We start from the raw sequence: 13,137 nt of genomic DNA, 5'->3' as shown, positions 1-13,137 counted from the left end.
TTTTTGTTTCGGGTGTTAGCTTTTAGCTACCCTCATCGGCGGGCTCAAGCGTGTTTTCAGCTATTTTGCTCTCGGCTGGGATGCTCAGGCATATTTTTAGCTATTTTGCTTTTTGTTTTGGGTGTTAGCTTTTAGCTACCCTCATCGGCGGGCTCAAGCGTCTTTTCAGCTATTTTGCTCTCGGCCGGGATGCTCAGGCATGTTTTCAGCCATTTTGCTTTTTGTTTTGGGTGTTAGCTTTTAGCTACCCTCATCGGCGGGCTCAAGCGTGTTTTCAGCTATTTTGCTCTCGACCGGGATGCTCAGGCATGTTTTCAGCCATTTTGCTTTTTGTTTCGGGTGTTAGCTTTTAGCTACCCTCATCGGCGGGCTCAAGCATCTTTTCAGCTATTTTGCTCTCGGCCGGGATGCTCAGGCATGTTTTCAGCCATTTTGCTTTTTGTTATGGGTGTTAGCTTTTAGCTACCCTCATCGGCGGGCTCAAGCGTGTTTTCAGCTATTTTGCTCTCGGCCGGGATGCTCAGGCATGTTTTCTTCAAAAAGCACTCACCACTCGAAGATCCCAAGAAGCGCTACAAGGTTTCACTCCAGAAAGCACTCGGATGACATTTTGTTCCTACTCAACAAGACTTGAAGGAGCAAAGCGAGACTTTCAGAGCTCAACCATGAAGTGCTCGGGGGCTTGTCGATACGGGCCCCACAGGATACCCCGCAAGGGAGAGAGAAGATCTAGTTCAACTAGGATTCTTCCCATGGAATCTTAGTAGTAGAACTATTAAGTAATCCTACTAGGAAATCTCATTGTAAACCGACTAGGACCCTGGCCTCCTGACTATATAAAGGAGGGCAGAAGGACGACAATTGAACAACACAACATATCACAATCAATCCAACGCAAAGGCGAACACCGACTGGACGTAAGGTTATTACTCGATCTACGATCGAGGGCCTGAACCAGGATAAGTCGACTGTCTCTTGCGTTAACCATCGAGTTCAGCATACGCCGAAGCCCAAACATACTGCCCCGGGTACCCCCGTGGCAGGCTATCGGTGGTGAAACATCGACAGCTGGCGCGCCAGGTAGGGGACTTCGGCGACTTTGCATCCGAGAGCTCAATGGACCTCGATAACATGATCTTCCCGACGGGATCAACTTTCATCTTCGGCTCATGGATCTGCGAGGCGGACAACTACGGCAGGCTTCAAAGCCATCTCCTCAAAGATCCGGATCATCATGAAGAATTTCCTATTTCGGCAACTACAACGGATCAGCTCACCAGAAGATTCGCGCAGCTCACAATATCCGATTCAAATAAGATTTCACGGCTACGCGCATCCGACTCGAATTCAAGCTCCGTGTTCGAGATGAAGTCTTATTCGAGTGCTTTCAAGAAACCGAGTTCTTTTTTGGCAGGATTCCAGAGCACAACCCAAAACAACTCGGATTACCCTCAGAGTTCTTTCAAAGAGTCGAGTTCTTTTCCACTTGGGCTCCACAACACGACAAAATCCTATCAGGAACAGTTTGAAAGGTCTTTCAATCCAATGCTTGGGATACCACTGGTAGGAGCTCAGGAGGGTCTCGTGCTAATGATAACATCGCAAGACTGTATCATCCACTGGCCAGGTTCCATTCCTGAAGATAGCGGAACCCAACTAGTCAGCACAACAACAACAGCTATTCTACCTTACCAAGAAGGAGACTCGATCTGCGACATCGAGGCGTCTACTGAAGTCATCAACAACTCTGACGGTATGAAAACTAACACCAATAACAGAACGGCTCACGCACGGGAAGTGCTCATGGTTCGACGTCCTCGGTCACCATTAAACCCCCTAGAAGCACCCGATGTCAGGTCATCAGATGAGTTAGAATCCAACATATCACCCTTTGCCCAGGGCTACGATGGAGAAACCGAGAGTCAGAGACAGGCTAGAGAAAGGAAAAACAAGTTGAAGCAAGGGCGCCAACACCGCGCTAGGCAGCGCAGAGAAGCCTGGATCAGATACGAGTCAGATTTGGCTGAATACGATAAAAGAAAATCACAACAAGAAGCCGAAGAAAGACGCACGGTGAATACACCTTACGATAAGATTCGAGAAGCATTAGAAGAACTCAGGGCAACTTCACATCATGGAGAGAAGTACGAACAGCTCTAGGACTTGCTCCGGTCGACGATCCCAAGAACGCATGAAGAGAAAGCCTGATCAAGACTACCCGCCAGATCAACAACCCGCAGGCAAGAAGATCAAAATCAAAGGAAATCCGCTTTCGAAAGACTTGGGCCAAGTGGAAGCCATAACGGAGAAAGTAGGAAGGAACATAATCAAGGCCACCAATTTGAACAACCAAGGAAGACCAGGAGTAGGGTGCCTACCCAGACAGCCTCGCAGACTTATTCCCATCAAAACAACACTTGGCCAGAAGAAGGGGCCAAATCTGAATTCAAAGAAGCCGGAACGCACGACAGATTCCCCTGTTTCGCGAATAGGTTGGCATCAGTACGATTACCTCACAAATTCAAACCATCTAACCACTCCAAGTATGATGGCAAAACCGAACCAAGGCAATGGCTCAGAATATATTCACAATCAATTGAACTAGCCGGAGGAGACGACGATATCAAAACCTTGTTCTTTCCCATGGCACTAGAAACTATGCCCCTCCAATGGTTCGACAAGTTAAATCCAGGATCTATCAGAAATTGGGAGGACTTGCAAAGAGCTTTTTGTGAAAATTTTGCAGGAATCATTACACACCCAATCACTCATGCAGAACTGAAAGGACTCAAGCAAAAGGGAGGCGAGAGTCTCAGAAATTACTATCGACGATTCGGCGAACTACGGGCTCAAGTACATGACATCACCGAACGAGAAGTGATTGAAGCTTTCTCTCACGGAATCATGGCTAGGTGGCAATTTCAAGATTTCTGCAAAGAAAATCTGAGAAACAATGAAGAATTCAGGCGGACAGTGGAAAAGATGATTACTGCAGAAGAAAAAACACGAGAGAGGTTTCCGGATAGAAGCAACCAGGACAACCCGGACAAGCAAAATCACCAAAATAGCAGACATCAAGAAAGGAAACGTAGACCAGACAATACCGTGGCGATGGCCGACAAATCAAAGAAATTTTCCAAACCCAGAAGATATGATGACATTGAAAACATACGTTGCCCATTACACCCCAATGGGAGGCACACCATCGGAAATTGTTACACTTTCAATGATCGATACACAAGAAAAGATAGTAAGGAGAACACCAAAGAGGACAATCAGAAAAAAGACAAAGACAATCACGAGGACAAAGGATTCCAAAAACCCAGGGGAACGGTAGCAGTGATCTTCTCAGGGGCTCCAGATTGCAGAAGCAAACATCAAGAAAAACTAGCACTACGGACTATCATGACAGCAGAACCAGCTACACCAAGATATCTCAATTGGTCACAGTATCCTATCCAATTTACCAGAGAAGACCAATGGACTAGCGTGGGAAACATAGGCCATTATCCACTGGTTCTAGATCCAACTATTGCTGGTATGACTGTCACCAAAGTATTAATCGACGGGGGAGCCGGACTCAACATCATATTTTTGGAAACACTAAGGAAGATGGGACTACAACTCGCCGGGATGATCACACCAACAAGCACACCTTTTTATGGAATAGTACCCGGCAAAGCAGCCATGCCGCTCGGACAAATTACTCTACCAGTCACTTTTGGAACACCCTCAAACTACCATACGGAATTCATCAAATTTGAGGTGGCGGACTTTGAGTCATCATACCACACGATTCTTGGACGACCAGCACTAGCGAAATTCATGGCGATACCGCATTACCCGTATTTGCTGCTCAATATGCCAGGACCTAACGGAGTACTTTCCCTTCGAAGTGACTTGAAACGCGCCTTTGACTGTGATGTTCAAGCAATCCAGATTGCAGCCAGAGCACAAGATGACCAAAGTAGAAAAGAAATAGCCACAATTGCTGCACAGATGAGCCAAGAAGAATTAGAAATACCGGCTAAAAAGCCCAGCATCATCACACCACCAAAAGAAGCCGACGTCAAGCAAATCGACTTGGGCACCGACGATACCTCCAAGACAGCAACCATCAGTGCTCACCTCTTGGCAAAATAGGAACTCGCGCTCACCAACTTTCTTCGGGACAACAAAGATATCTTCGCTTAGAAGCCGGCCGACATGCCAGGTGTCCCAAGAGAGTTGGCTGAGCACAGAATTGATGTTAATGAAAGCTCCAAACCTATAAAGCAACGACTACGACGATTCTCACCCGACAAGAAGGCAGCGATTAAAAAGGAAATCACAAAACTAATGGCAGTTGGGTTCATCAGAGAAATCATTCATCCAGACTGGCTAGCTAACCCGGTCCTTGTGCAGAAGAAGAACACGGACGAGTGGTGCATGTGCGTCGACTACACAGACCTCAACAAACATTGCCCAAAAGATCCGTTCGGGCTACCACGCATTGACCAGATAGTCGACTCAACAGCAGGGTCTGCACTATTATCCTTTCTCGATTGCTATTCAGGGTATCACCAGATCGCATTAAAAGAACAAGACCAGAGCAAGACGTCTTTCATTACTCCGTTCGGTGCTTACTGTTACAAAACCATGTCGTTTGGACTAAAGAACGTTGGCGCCACATACCAAAGAGCTATCCAAACTTGCCTTGGGGATCAAATCGGTGAAAATGTGGAGGCATACGTGGATGATGTAGTAGTGAAAACAAAGAACCCAGACACTCTGATTGAAGATTTAAAGCAAACCTTTGAAAACTTGAAGAGATAGAGATGGAAATTGAACCCAAATAAATGTGTATTCGGAGTTCCCTCGGGACAACTACTCGGATTTTTGGTCAGTCGGCGCGGGATTGAAGCCAGCACCAAGCAAATTCGAGCTATAACAGAGATGGGCCCACCTAGAAGTATCAAAGATGTGCAGAAACTAACAGGATGCATGGCGGCCCTCAACCGTTTCATATCAAGACTCGGCGAAAAGGGGTTACCTTTCTTTAAACTACTAAAGAAGATAGAAAAGTTTGAGTGGACAAAAGAAGCTAACGAAGCTTTCAAGAAACTTAAGGCATACCTCACATCCTCACCAATTCTCACACCCCTAAGGAAAGACGAAGATATGATGCTATACATTGTGGCGACTACTGCTGTGGTCAGCACGACAATAGTCGTAGAAAGAGAAGAAGAAGGATGCGTGTATAAAGTACAACGACCCATATACTACATCAGCGAAGTATTATCTGAATCAAAAATCCGATACCCGCATGTACAAAAACTACTCTACGCTCTACTTATCACCTCACGCAAGCTTCGCCACTATTTCAAAAGCCACAAGATTACCGTGGTGACAGACTTCCCGCTCGGAGACATCTTACATAACAGAGATGCGACGGGACGCATATCAAAGTGGGCAGTTGAACTCGGGGCTCTTAACATCGATTTCACCCCGCGGAAAGTGATCAAATCTCAAGCCCTTGCCGATTTTGTGGCTGAGTGGACAGAGATTCAACAGCCTTTATCAAGTACAATCCTTGACCACTGGAGGATGTACTTTGATGGATCACTCAAACTAGGCGGAGCCGGTGCAGGCGTTCTCCTCATTTCTCCAGAAGGAAAACAACTCAAGTACGTCCTTCAGATATTATGGCAAGCTACAAATAACGAGGCAGAATATGAAGCCCTCATCCATGGGCTACGAGTGGCAATTACCCTCAGAATAAAGAGATTACTCGTATATGGCGATTTAGCAGTGGTCATCAACCAAGTAAACAAAGATTGGGATTGCACAAAAGAAAACATGGGTGCTTACTGTGCTGAAATACGGAAACTTGAAAAACATTTCCAAGGATTAGAAATTTTACACGTCCTACGCGATTCCAACATTGCAGTAGATGTCCTTGCCAAGCTCGGATCAGACAGAGCAAAGGTTCCACCCGGCGTATTCATAGAAGAGCTATCAGTTCCATCTATCAAACAACCCGATGAGACAACCCATGAAATTCAGGCTAAAGGCGTTCAGATCTTGGTAATCAATACTTCATGGAGCCAAGTTTTCATCGACTATATCAAAGAAAATAAATTGCCAGCAGATAAAGCAGAAGCCACCCAAGTTGTTCGCAGAAGCAAAAACTATGTTCTAGTAGGAGATAGACTTTACAGAAGAGTAGCATCATCAGGGGTACTCCTGAAATGTGTCTCATTTGAAGAAGGCAAAGAGATCCTAGACGAGATACACTCAGGTTGCTGTGGAAATCATGCCGCTTCAAGGACACTGGTTGGCAAAGCATTTCGCACCGGATTCTACTGGCCAACCGCTTTGAAAGACGCAGAAGAACTTGTCAGAAAATGCAAAGGTTGCCAAATGTTTGCAAGAGAAGCCCATGTGCCAGCTCACAATCTTATCTGCATCCCACCCGCTTGGCCTTTTTCCTGCTGGGGGCTGGATCAAGTGGGACCCCTGAAGAAAGCAAAAGGCGGCTTCGAGTACATCTTTGTAGCAATCGACAAGTTCACCAAGTGGATTGAATACAAACCACTCGCGAAGTACAGCACAACCAAAGCAGTCGAATTCATCCAAGACATTACGCATCGCTTCGGCATGCCCAATCGAATCATCACAGATCTAGGCTCCCCCTTCACAGCTACAGAATTCAAAAGCTAGGCACAAGACTGTGGTTTCAGTATAGACTATGCGTCTGTTGCACATCTAGAAGCCAACGGACAAGTAGAAAGGGCCAATGGACTCATACTAGCAGGATTAAAACCAAGGTTATATGAAGAACTAGTGGACTATGGGTCCAAATGGATTGAAGAATTACCAAAAGTAGTATGGGGGCTACGAACTCAAATAAGCAGAGCAACAGGCTACTCACCCTTCTTCCTAGTTTACGGGTCAGAGGCCGTACTGCCTGCTGACTTGATCTGGACATCACCAAAGATAGAACAATACGATGAAGGAGAAGCAGAACACACAAGAAGATTAGAACTCGACAGCTCAGAAGAAGTCAGAGTAAACGCTACCCTCCAATTAGCCAGATACCTACAAGGTTTAAGACGGCACTACAACAAGAGTACCCATCCTCGATCACTACAAGTCGGAGACTTAGTGCTAAGAAGGATACAAAAGACTGACAGACGACATAAGCTACTCAGTCCTTGGGAAGGTCCGTTCATTGTCACAAAAGTCACCAGACCAGGCACTTACAAGTTAATAACCGAAGATGAAAAAGAAGTCAGCAATACATGGCACATCAGCCAACTAAAAAGATTCTACGCGTAAAAACAACTCAAGAAAAAAAACAACAGATATGCAAGCCACAAGGGACCAACGTTCACAATCGGACAATATTCTTCAACAACATATGTATTAGTTTATATTCATGATCAATAAAGGTGATATTCATCCACATCATGTCTTGTCATGACTTCCAATGAGTTGTTTTCATGAAACAAAAAGCAAAATGGCTGAAAACATGCCTGAGCATCCCGGCCGAGAGCAAAATAGCTGAAAACACGCTTGAGCCCACCGATGAGGGTAGCTAAAAGCTAACACCCGAAACAAAAAGCAAAATGGCTGAAAACATGCCTGAGCATCCCGGCCGAGAGCAAAATAGCTGAAAACACGCTTGAGCCCGCCGATGAGGGTAGCTAAAAGCTAACACCCAAAACAAAAAGCAAAATGGCTGAAAACATGCCTGAGCATCCCGGCCGAGAGCAAAATAGCTGAAAAGACGCTTGAGCCCGCCGATGAGGGTAGCTAAAAGCTAACACCCGAAACAAAAAGCAAAATGGCTGAAAACATGCCTGAGCATCCCGGCCGAGAGCAAAATAGCTGAAAACACGCTTGAGCCCGCCGATGAGGGTAGCTAAAAGCTAACACCCGAAACAAAAAGCAAAATGGCTGAAAACATGCCTGAGCATCCCGGCCGAGAGCAAAATAGCTAAAAAGACGCTTGAGCCCGCCGATGAGGGTAGCTAAAAGCTAACACCTAAAACCAGTCGACCGAAATTGAACTTCAAAAGACCGTCCAGCTCTTCGTTCCGAAAAGCAAGAGGCTCGGGGGCTACATCCAGATAGGAATACTTTTTCCTCAGAAAAGTACAAGCGCCACTCAAAAAAGCATTCGGATGCTGAAGTTTGTCAAGGCGACATTCTATGCCGAGCCGTTTTTACATAGCGCGGATGAAAGGTTATCAACACAAAGATTTACATCTAACAAGTCATAGCGTGGACAAAGCACTCGACGGATCACAAAAGAGGAAGAAAAGAAAAGTACTCGACAAATCGAGGGGTCTCGTCAGGATAACGCACAGAGTTGTTTTGAGGAGCAGAGACGAAAACGGGACAAAGTACTCAGCAAGTCAAGTAACTTCGACCACACCCAAACAAAGAATACATCAACGAAAATAAAGAATCTTCATTTAAAGAGGAGTGTAATATTACAAGGGGCTGGTCAATTGGATCAGGCATTGTCATCAGGAAGAGAAATATCAATGTTTAGATTGTCTACAACCCTACTGGCTAAACCTTCGACCTCAGGCTCCATCCTCTCAATGGCATCAAGATATTCTTGGCTTTCAGCTTCCTCTGCTATCTTGGACAGAGGCGCCTCCGGAGCAAGGACCTGGACCTGGGCCAGCACATTCTTGGTACATACTTGAGCACACTTCTTCGCGAACTCTTCGAAGCGAGTCGGAATCCGGGGAATGAACTGTGCCCAAGACTGCCCGTCATCCGCTGGAGTCCGGAGAACATCAGCTACTGAACGAAAAGATTTCCACAAAACGTTCCAATTTTTGGTAGCCGTCTCCAGCTTCCCGGACAAGCCTTCAATAGTTTTTTTGGGCCTGCACAAGATCTCTGTCAGCTCCACACCTAATCAGCTTAGCAAGGGCGAGTTCTTCCTCAGCATGAGTAATTACCTCCTTAGCCTTATTATGACTAGAGCGGACAAGAGCCTTCATTTCATCGATACTCTCCGAGAGCTTCTGCTTCTCAACTTGGAGAACTAGACAAGACACCGAAGAACAAGTCAGTGAAAAAAGAAGTCAAAATACAAGAAGAAATAGGCAGAACCCGCGACACCTTTGCATTCATTCTTCATAGACTCCACCACGGCATCTCTCTGCTTCTCCGTCTCCACTACATGGGCACGAAGGATCTTCTCCTCCTTTTGGTGCATTTGACGCTCTATCTCCAACTCAGCCTGGAGGAGGTCTAGATCGGCTTTCAGAGCGTCCACCTCCGAAGACAACTTTCTCTCATTTTCAGATGAGAAAAAGAAGCCAGAATGATCACGAGAGAAAGACTGAGCAAAAAGAGGCAAAGAGAAACAAGGCATAAGGACAGAAGAAAAACAAGCATGCAAAAGAGGAGTGGCAGTAAAACCTACCTGGAGCTTTTCACCAAAAGAAGTCGCGAGGGTCGACAAGCTCCCCCAGGCTACGGTCAGCTCTGATAACCGATGGGTGGCATCGAACTGTTGCACCACGTCACCGGAAAAAGAGGGACCGCCGGAAGCAAGAGAAGGGGAAGGAGAGGCCGGCTGGGGCAAAGAAGGAACGACCAAAGCAACCTCCAGGGAAGCCGGAGCCAAACCCTCAGAAGGACCCGGCGCGACGGCCACAGTCACCTCCGGAGCGGCCAAGTCCGCAACTTCGCCAGGTAGCTCTGAAGCCCCCGCAGCAACTTCATCAACAGAATGTTGTGAGTCCTGAGGCACAGAACTCGTTGGCACGGCGGGAGGCAGAGAAGAAGTCGATGAAGAAATGAGAGAAGACAAAACACTGAAAAGTGATAAAAGGAAGCACCGATAAGAATCAGAGGAAGGAAGATAGAAGCCAAAAAGATAAAGCTAGAATCTACTCACCCAACCACTTTCTTCTTCACGAAGCCAAGAGAAGGCCTCGCAGGGGGAACCACGACGGCGAAAACGTCCCCGCCACCCGGCGACGGGAGCGGGATAGCCGACAACGGAGCCGCGGAAGAAGCCGGGGCTGAGCCGTGGAAGAACTCCGCACTGGAGGAGCGGTAGAGCTCGGTACCGAGGCTACCAAAGAACTCGACACCGGAGCTTCAGAAGAAGTCGGCACAGGAGCCTCGAAAGAACTCACACCCGACCTCCGATTACTTCAAAAAGTTCAAGACTAAAAGTCAAGACAAAGAAGAGAAATTCAATGCAACAGGAATATGAAAAACAACTCACCGCCGCATGATGAAGGGTACTTCATCATCCTCTTCTTCCTCAGCCAAGGAAACCAGAGCACCTGCTGAAAAGAGGATAAAAAGTACTCGGTTCAAGAGAGAAACAGGAAGATAAAGGAACAAAGAGTATTAAATGTGCTCACCTAAGAGCATGCTAGCAACAACTGGAGTACCTGAGGGAGTACTTGGTTTGCGAGGCTTCTTGGAGACAGGCAGGCCAGATGAAGACCCATCCGTTCACCCCCTCTTCGGAACACTGCGAGGACCGCGAGGGACTAGACGAGGAACATATTCTTCATATACATCAACAAATCCGGAAGAAACCCCAGGAAGGGCGGTAGAGGTTTGGGACTTACTAATTGCAAAAGTTCCAGCAAGTTTATCCCCAGTCTCCACCATGGCGGGGAGAACATCAAGAGGGACCGGGTCGACAAAGTTCCACCCAAGCTCCTGCGAAAAAGGATAAAACACCGAGACAAAGAAAAGCTAAACAAGAACGGATGCAGCAAGAGTACATAAAATACTCAAACAAAAAGATAGACAACTCACAGCTGGGGGCGGGTTGTTGGCTGAGAACTCAGGGACAGCAGGAGGAATGACGCTCACTCCTTTCAGCATCTTCTGGAGACGCTCGAGTACCTCCTCACCGGTCAGCTCAAGAGCTGGGACCATGCGTGAAGGATCCTCGGCCCCGGAATACTCAAAGCCAAGATGCTCCCGCTCTTTCAAAGGCTGAACCCGGCGACGAAGAAAGCTCGAAACAATACCAAAGCCGGTCAAACCCTGCTATTTCAGCATGCTAATCCTATCAAGGAGTGGCTGGATCACTTGAATCTCAGCAGGTGACTCAAGCTTCTTGTCCCATCGGTCATTCACCATAGGACCAGATCCGGAGTGGTGCCAAGTTTTATGGCTAATCCTTTCAACAACGGAACCGAGCTCTACCGCTCCTCTAGTGCGGAGTTCTTCCACGGCTCCAGCCCCGGCTTCTTCCGCGGCTCCATTGTTGGCTATCCCGCTCCCGTCGCCGGGTGGCGGGGACGTTTTCGCCGTCGTGGTTCCCCCTGCGAGGCCTTCTCTTGGCTTCGCGAAGAAGAAAGTGGTTGGGTGAGTAGATTCTAGCTTTATCTTTTTGGCTTCTATCTTCCTTCCTCTTATTCTTATCGGTGCTTCCTTTTATCACTTTTCAGTGTTTCGTCTTCTCTCATTTCTTCATCGACTTCTTCTCTGCCTCCTGCCATGCCAACGAGTTCCGAGCCTCAGGACTCACAACATTCTGTTGATGAAGTTGTTGCGGGGGCTTCAGAGCTACCTGGCGAAGTTGCGGACTTGGCCGCTCCGGAGGTGACTGTGGCCGTCGCGCCGGGTCCTTCTGAGGGTTTGGCTCCGGCTTCCCTGGAGGTTGCTTTGGTCGTTCCTTCTTCGCCCCAGCCGGCGTCTCCTTCCCCTTCTCTTGCTTCCGGCGGTCCCTCTTTTTCCGGTGACGTGGTGCAACAGTTTGATGCCACCCATTGGTTATCGGAGCTGACCGCAGCCTGGGGGAGCTTGTCGACCCTCACGACTTCTTTTGGTGAAAAGCTCCAGGTAGGTTTTACTGCCACTCCTCTTTTGCATGCTTGTTTTTCTTCTGTCCTTACGCCTTGTTTCTCTTTGCCTCTTTTTGCTCAGTCTTTCTCTCGTGATCATTCTGGCTTCTTTTTCTCATCTGAAAATGAGAGAAAGTTGTCTTCGGAGGTGGACGCTCTGAAAGCCGATCTCGACCTCCTCCGGGCTGAGTTGGAGACAGAGCATCAAATGCACCAAAAGGAGGAGAAGATCCTTCGTGCCCAGGTAGTGGAGACGAAGAAGCAGAGAGATGCCGCGGTGGAGTCTGCGAAGAATGAATGCAAAGGTGTCGCGGGTTCTGCCTGTTTCTTCTTGTATTTTGACTTCTTTTTTCGCTGACTTGTTCTTCGGTGTCTTGTCTTGTTCTCCGAGTTGAGAAGTAGAAGCTCTCGGAGAGTATCAATGAAATGAAGGCTCTTGTCCGCTCTAGTCATAATAAGGCTGAGGAGGTAATTACTCATGCTGAGGAAGAACTCGCCCTTGCTAAGCTGATTAGGCGTGGAGCTGACAGAGATCTTGTGCAGGCCCAAAAAACTATTGAAGGCTTGTCCAGGAAGCTGGCGACGGCTACCGAAAATTGGAACATTTTGTGGAAATCTTTTCGTTCAGTAGCTGATGTTCTCCGGACTCCAGCGGATGACGGGCAGTCTTGGGCGTAGTTCATTCCCCGGATTCTGACTCGCTTCGAAGAGTTCACGAAGAAGTGTGCTCAAGTATGTACCAAGAATGTGCTGGCCCAGGTCTGGGTCCTTGCTCCGGAGGCGCCTCTGTCCAAGATAGCAGAGGAAGCTGAAAGCCAAGAATATCTTGATGCCGTTGAGAGGATGGAGCCTGAGGTCGAAGGTTTAGCCAGTAGGGTTGTAGACAGTCTAAATATTGATATTTCCCTTCCTAATGACATTGCCTGATTCGATTGACCAGCCCCTTGTAATATTACACTCCTCTTTAAATGAAGATTCTTTATTTTCGTTGATGTATTCTTTGTTTGGGTGTGGTCGAAGTTACTTGACTTGCTGAGTACTTTGTCCCGTTTTCGTCTCTGCTCCTCAAAACAACTCTGTGCGTTATCCTGACGAGACCCCTCGATTTGTCGAGTACTTTTCTTTTCTTCCTCTTTTGTGATCCGTCGAGTGCTTTGTCCACGCTATGACTTGTTAGATGTAAATCTTTGTGTTGATAACCTTTCGTCCACGCTATGTAAAAATGGCTCGGCATAGAATGTCGCCTTGACGAACTTCGGCATCCGAATGCTTTTTTGAGTGGCGCTTGTACTTTTCTGAGGAAAAA

General features: G+C 47.3%; 1 protein-coding gene across 1 annotated transcript in view; it reads left to right on the top strand.

Annotated features, from left to right (window-relative positions):
• Positions 1 to 3,462: 3,462 nt before the first annotated feature.
• Positions 3,463 to 13,137, top strand: part of LOC136507367 (uncharacterized) — a gene marked incomplete at its 5' end in the record, with an annotated part of 30,484 nt that continues 20,809 nt past the window's right edge. Inside the window, 2 exons of the mRNA XM_066502119.1 lie at positions 3,463 to 3,678; positions 3,766 to 3,879. Of these exons, the coding sequence (XP_066358216.1) occupies positions 3,463 to 3,678; positions 3,766 to 3,879 (330 nt within the window). The remainder of the gene's footprint in view (positions 3,679 to 3,765; positions 3,880 to 13,137) is intronic.

Source organism: Miscanthus floridulus, chromosome 15 (genome assembly GCF_019320115.1).
Source record: "Miscanthus floridulus cultivar M001 chromosome 15, ASM1932011v1, whole genome shotgun sequence".
Taxonomy (NCBI): Eukaryota; Viridiplantae; Streptophyta; class Magnoliopsida; order Poales; family Poaceae; genus Miscanthus; species Miscanthus floridulus.
The sequence above is the reverse complement of the archived record's forward strand: the minus strand, read 5'-3'. Positions and strand labels throughout refer to the sequence as shown.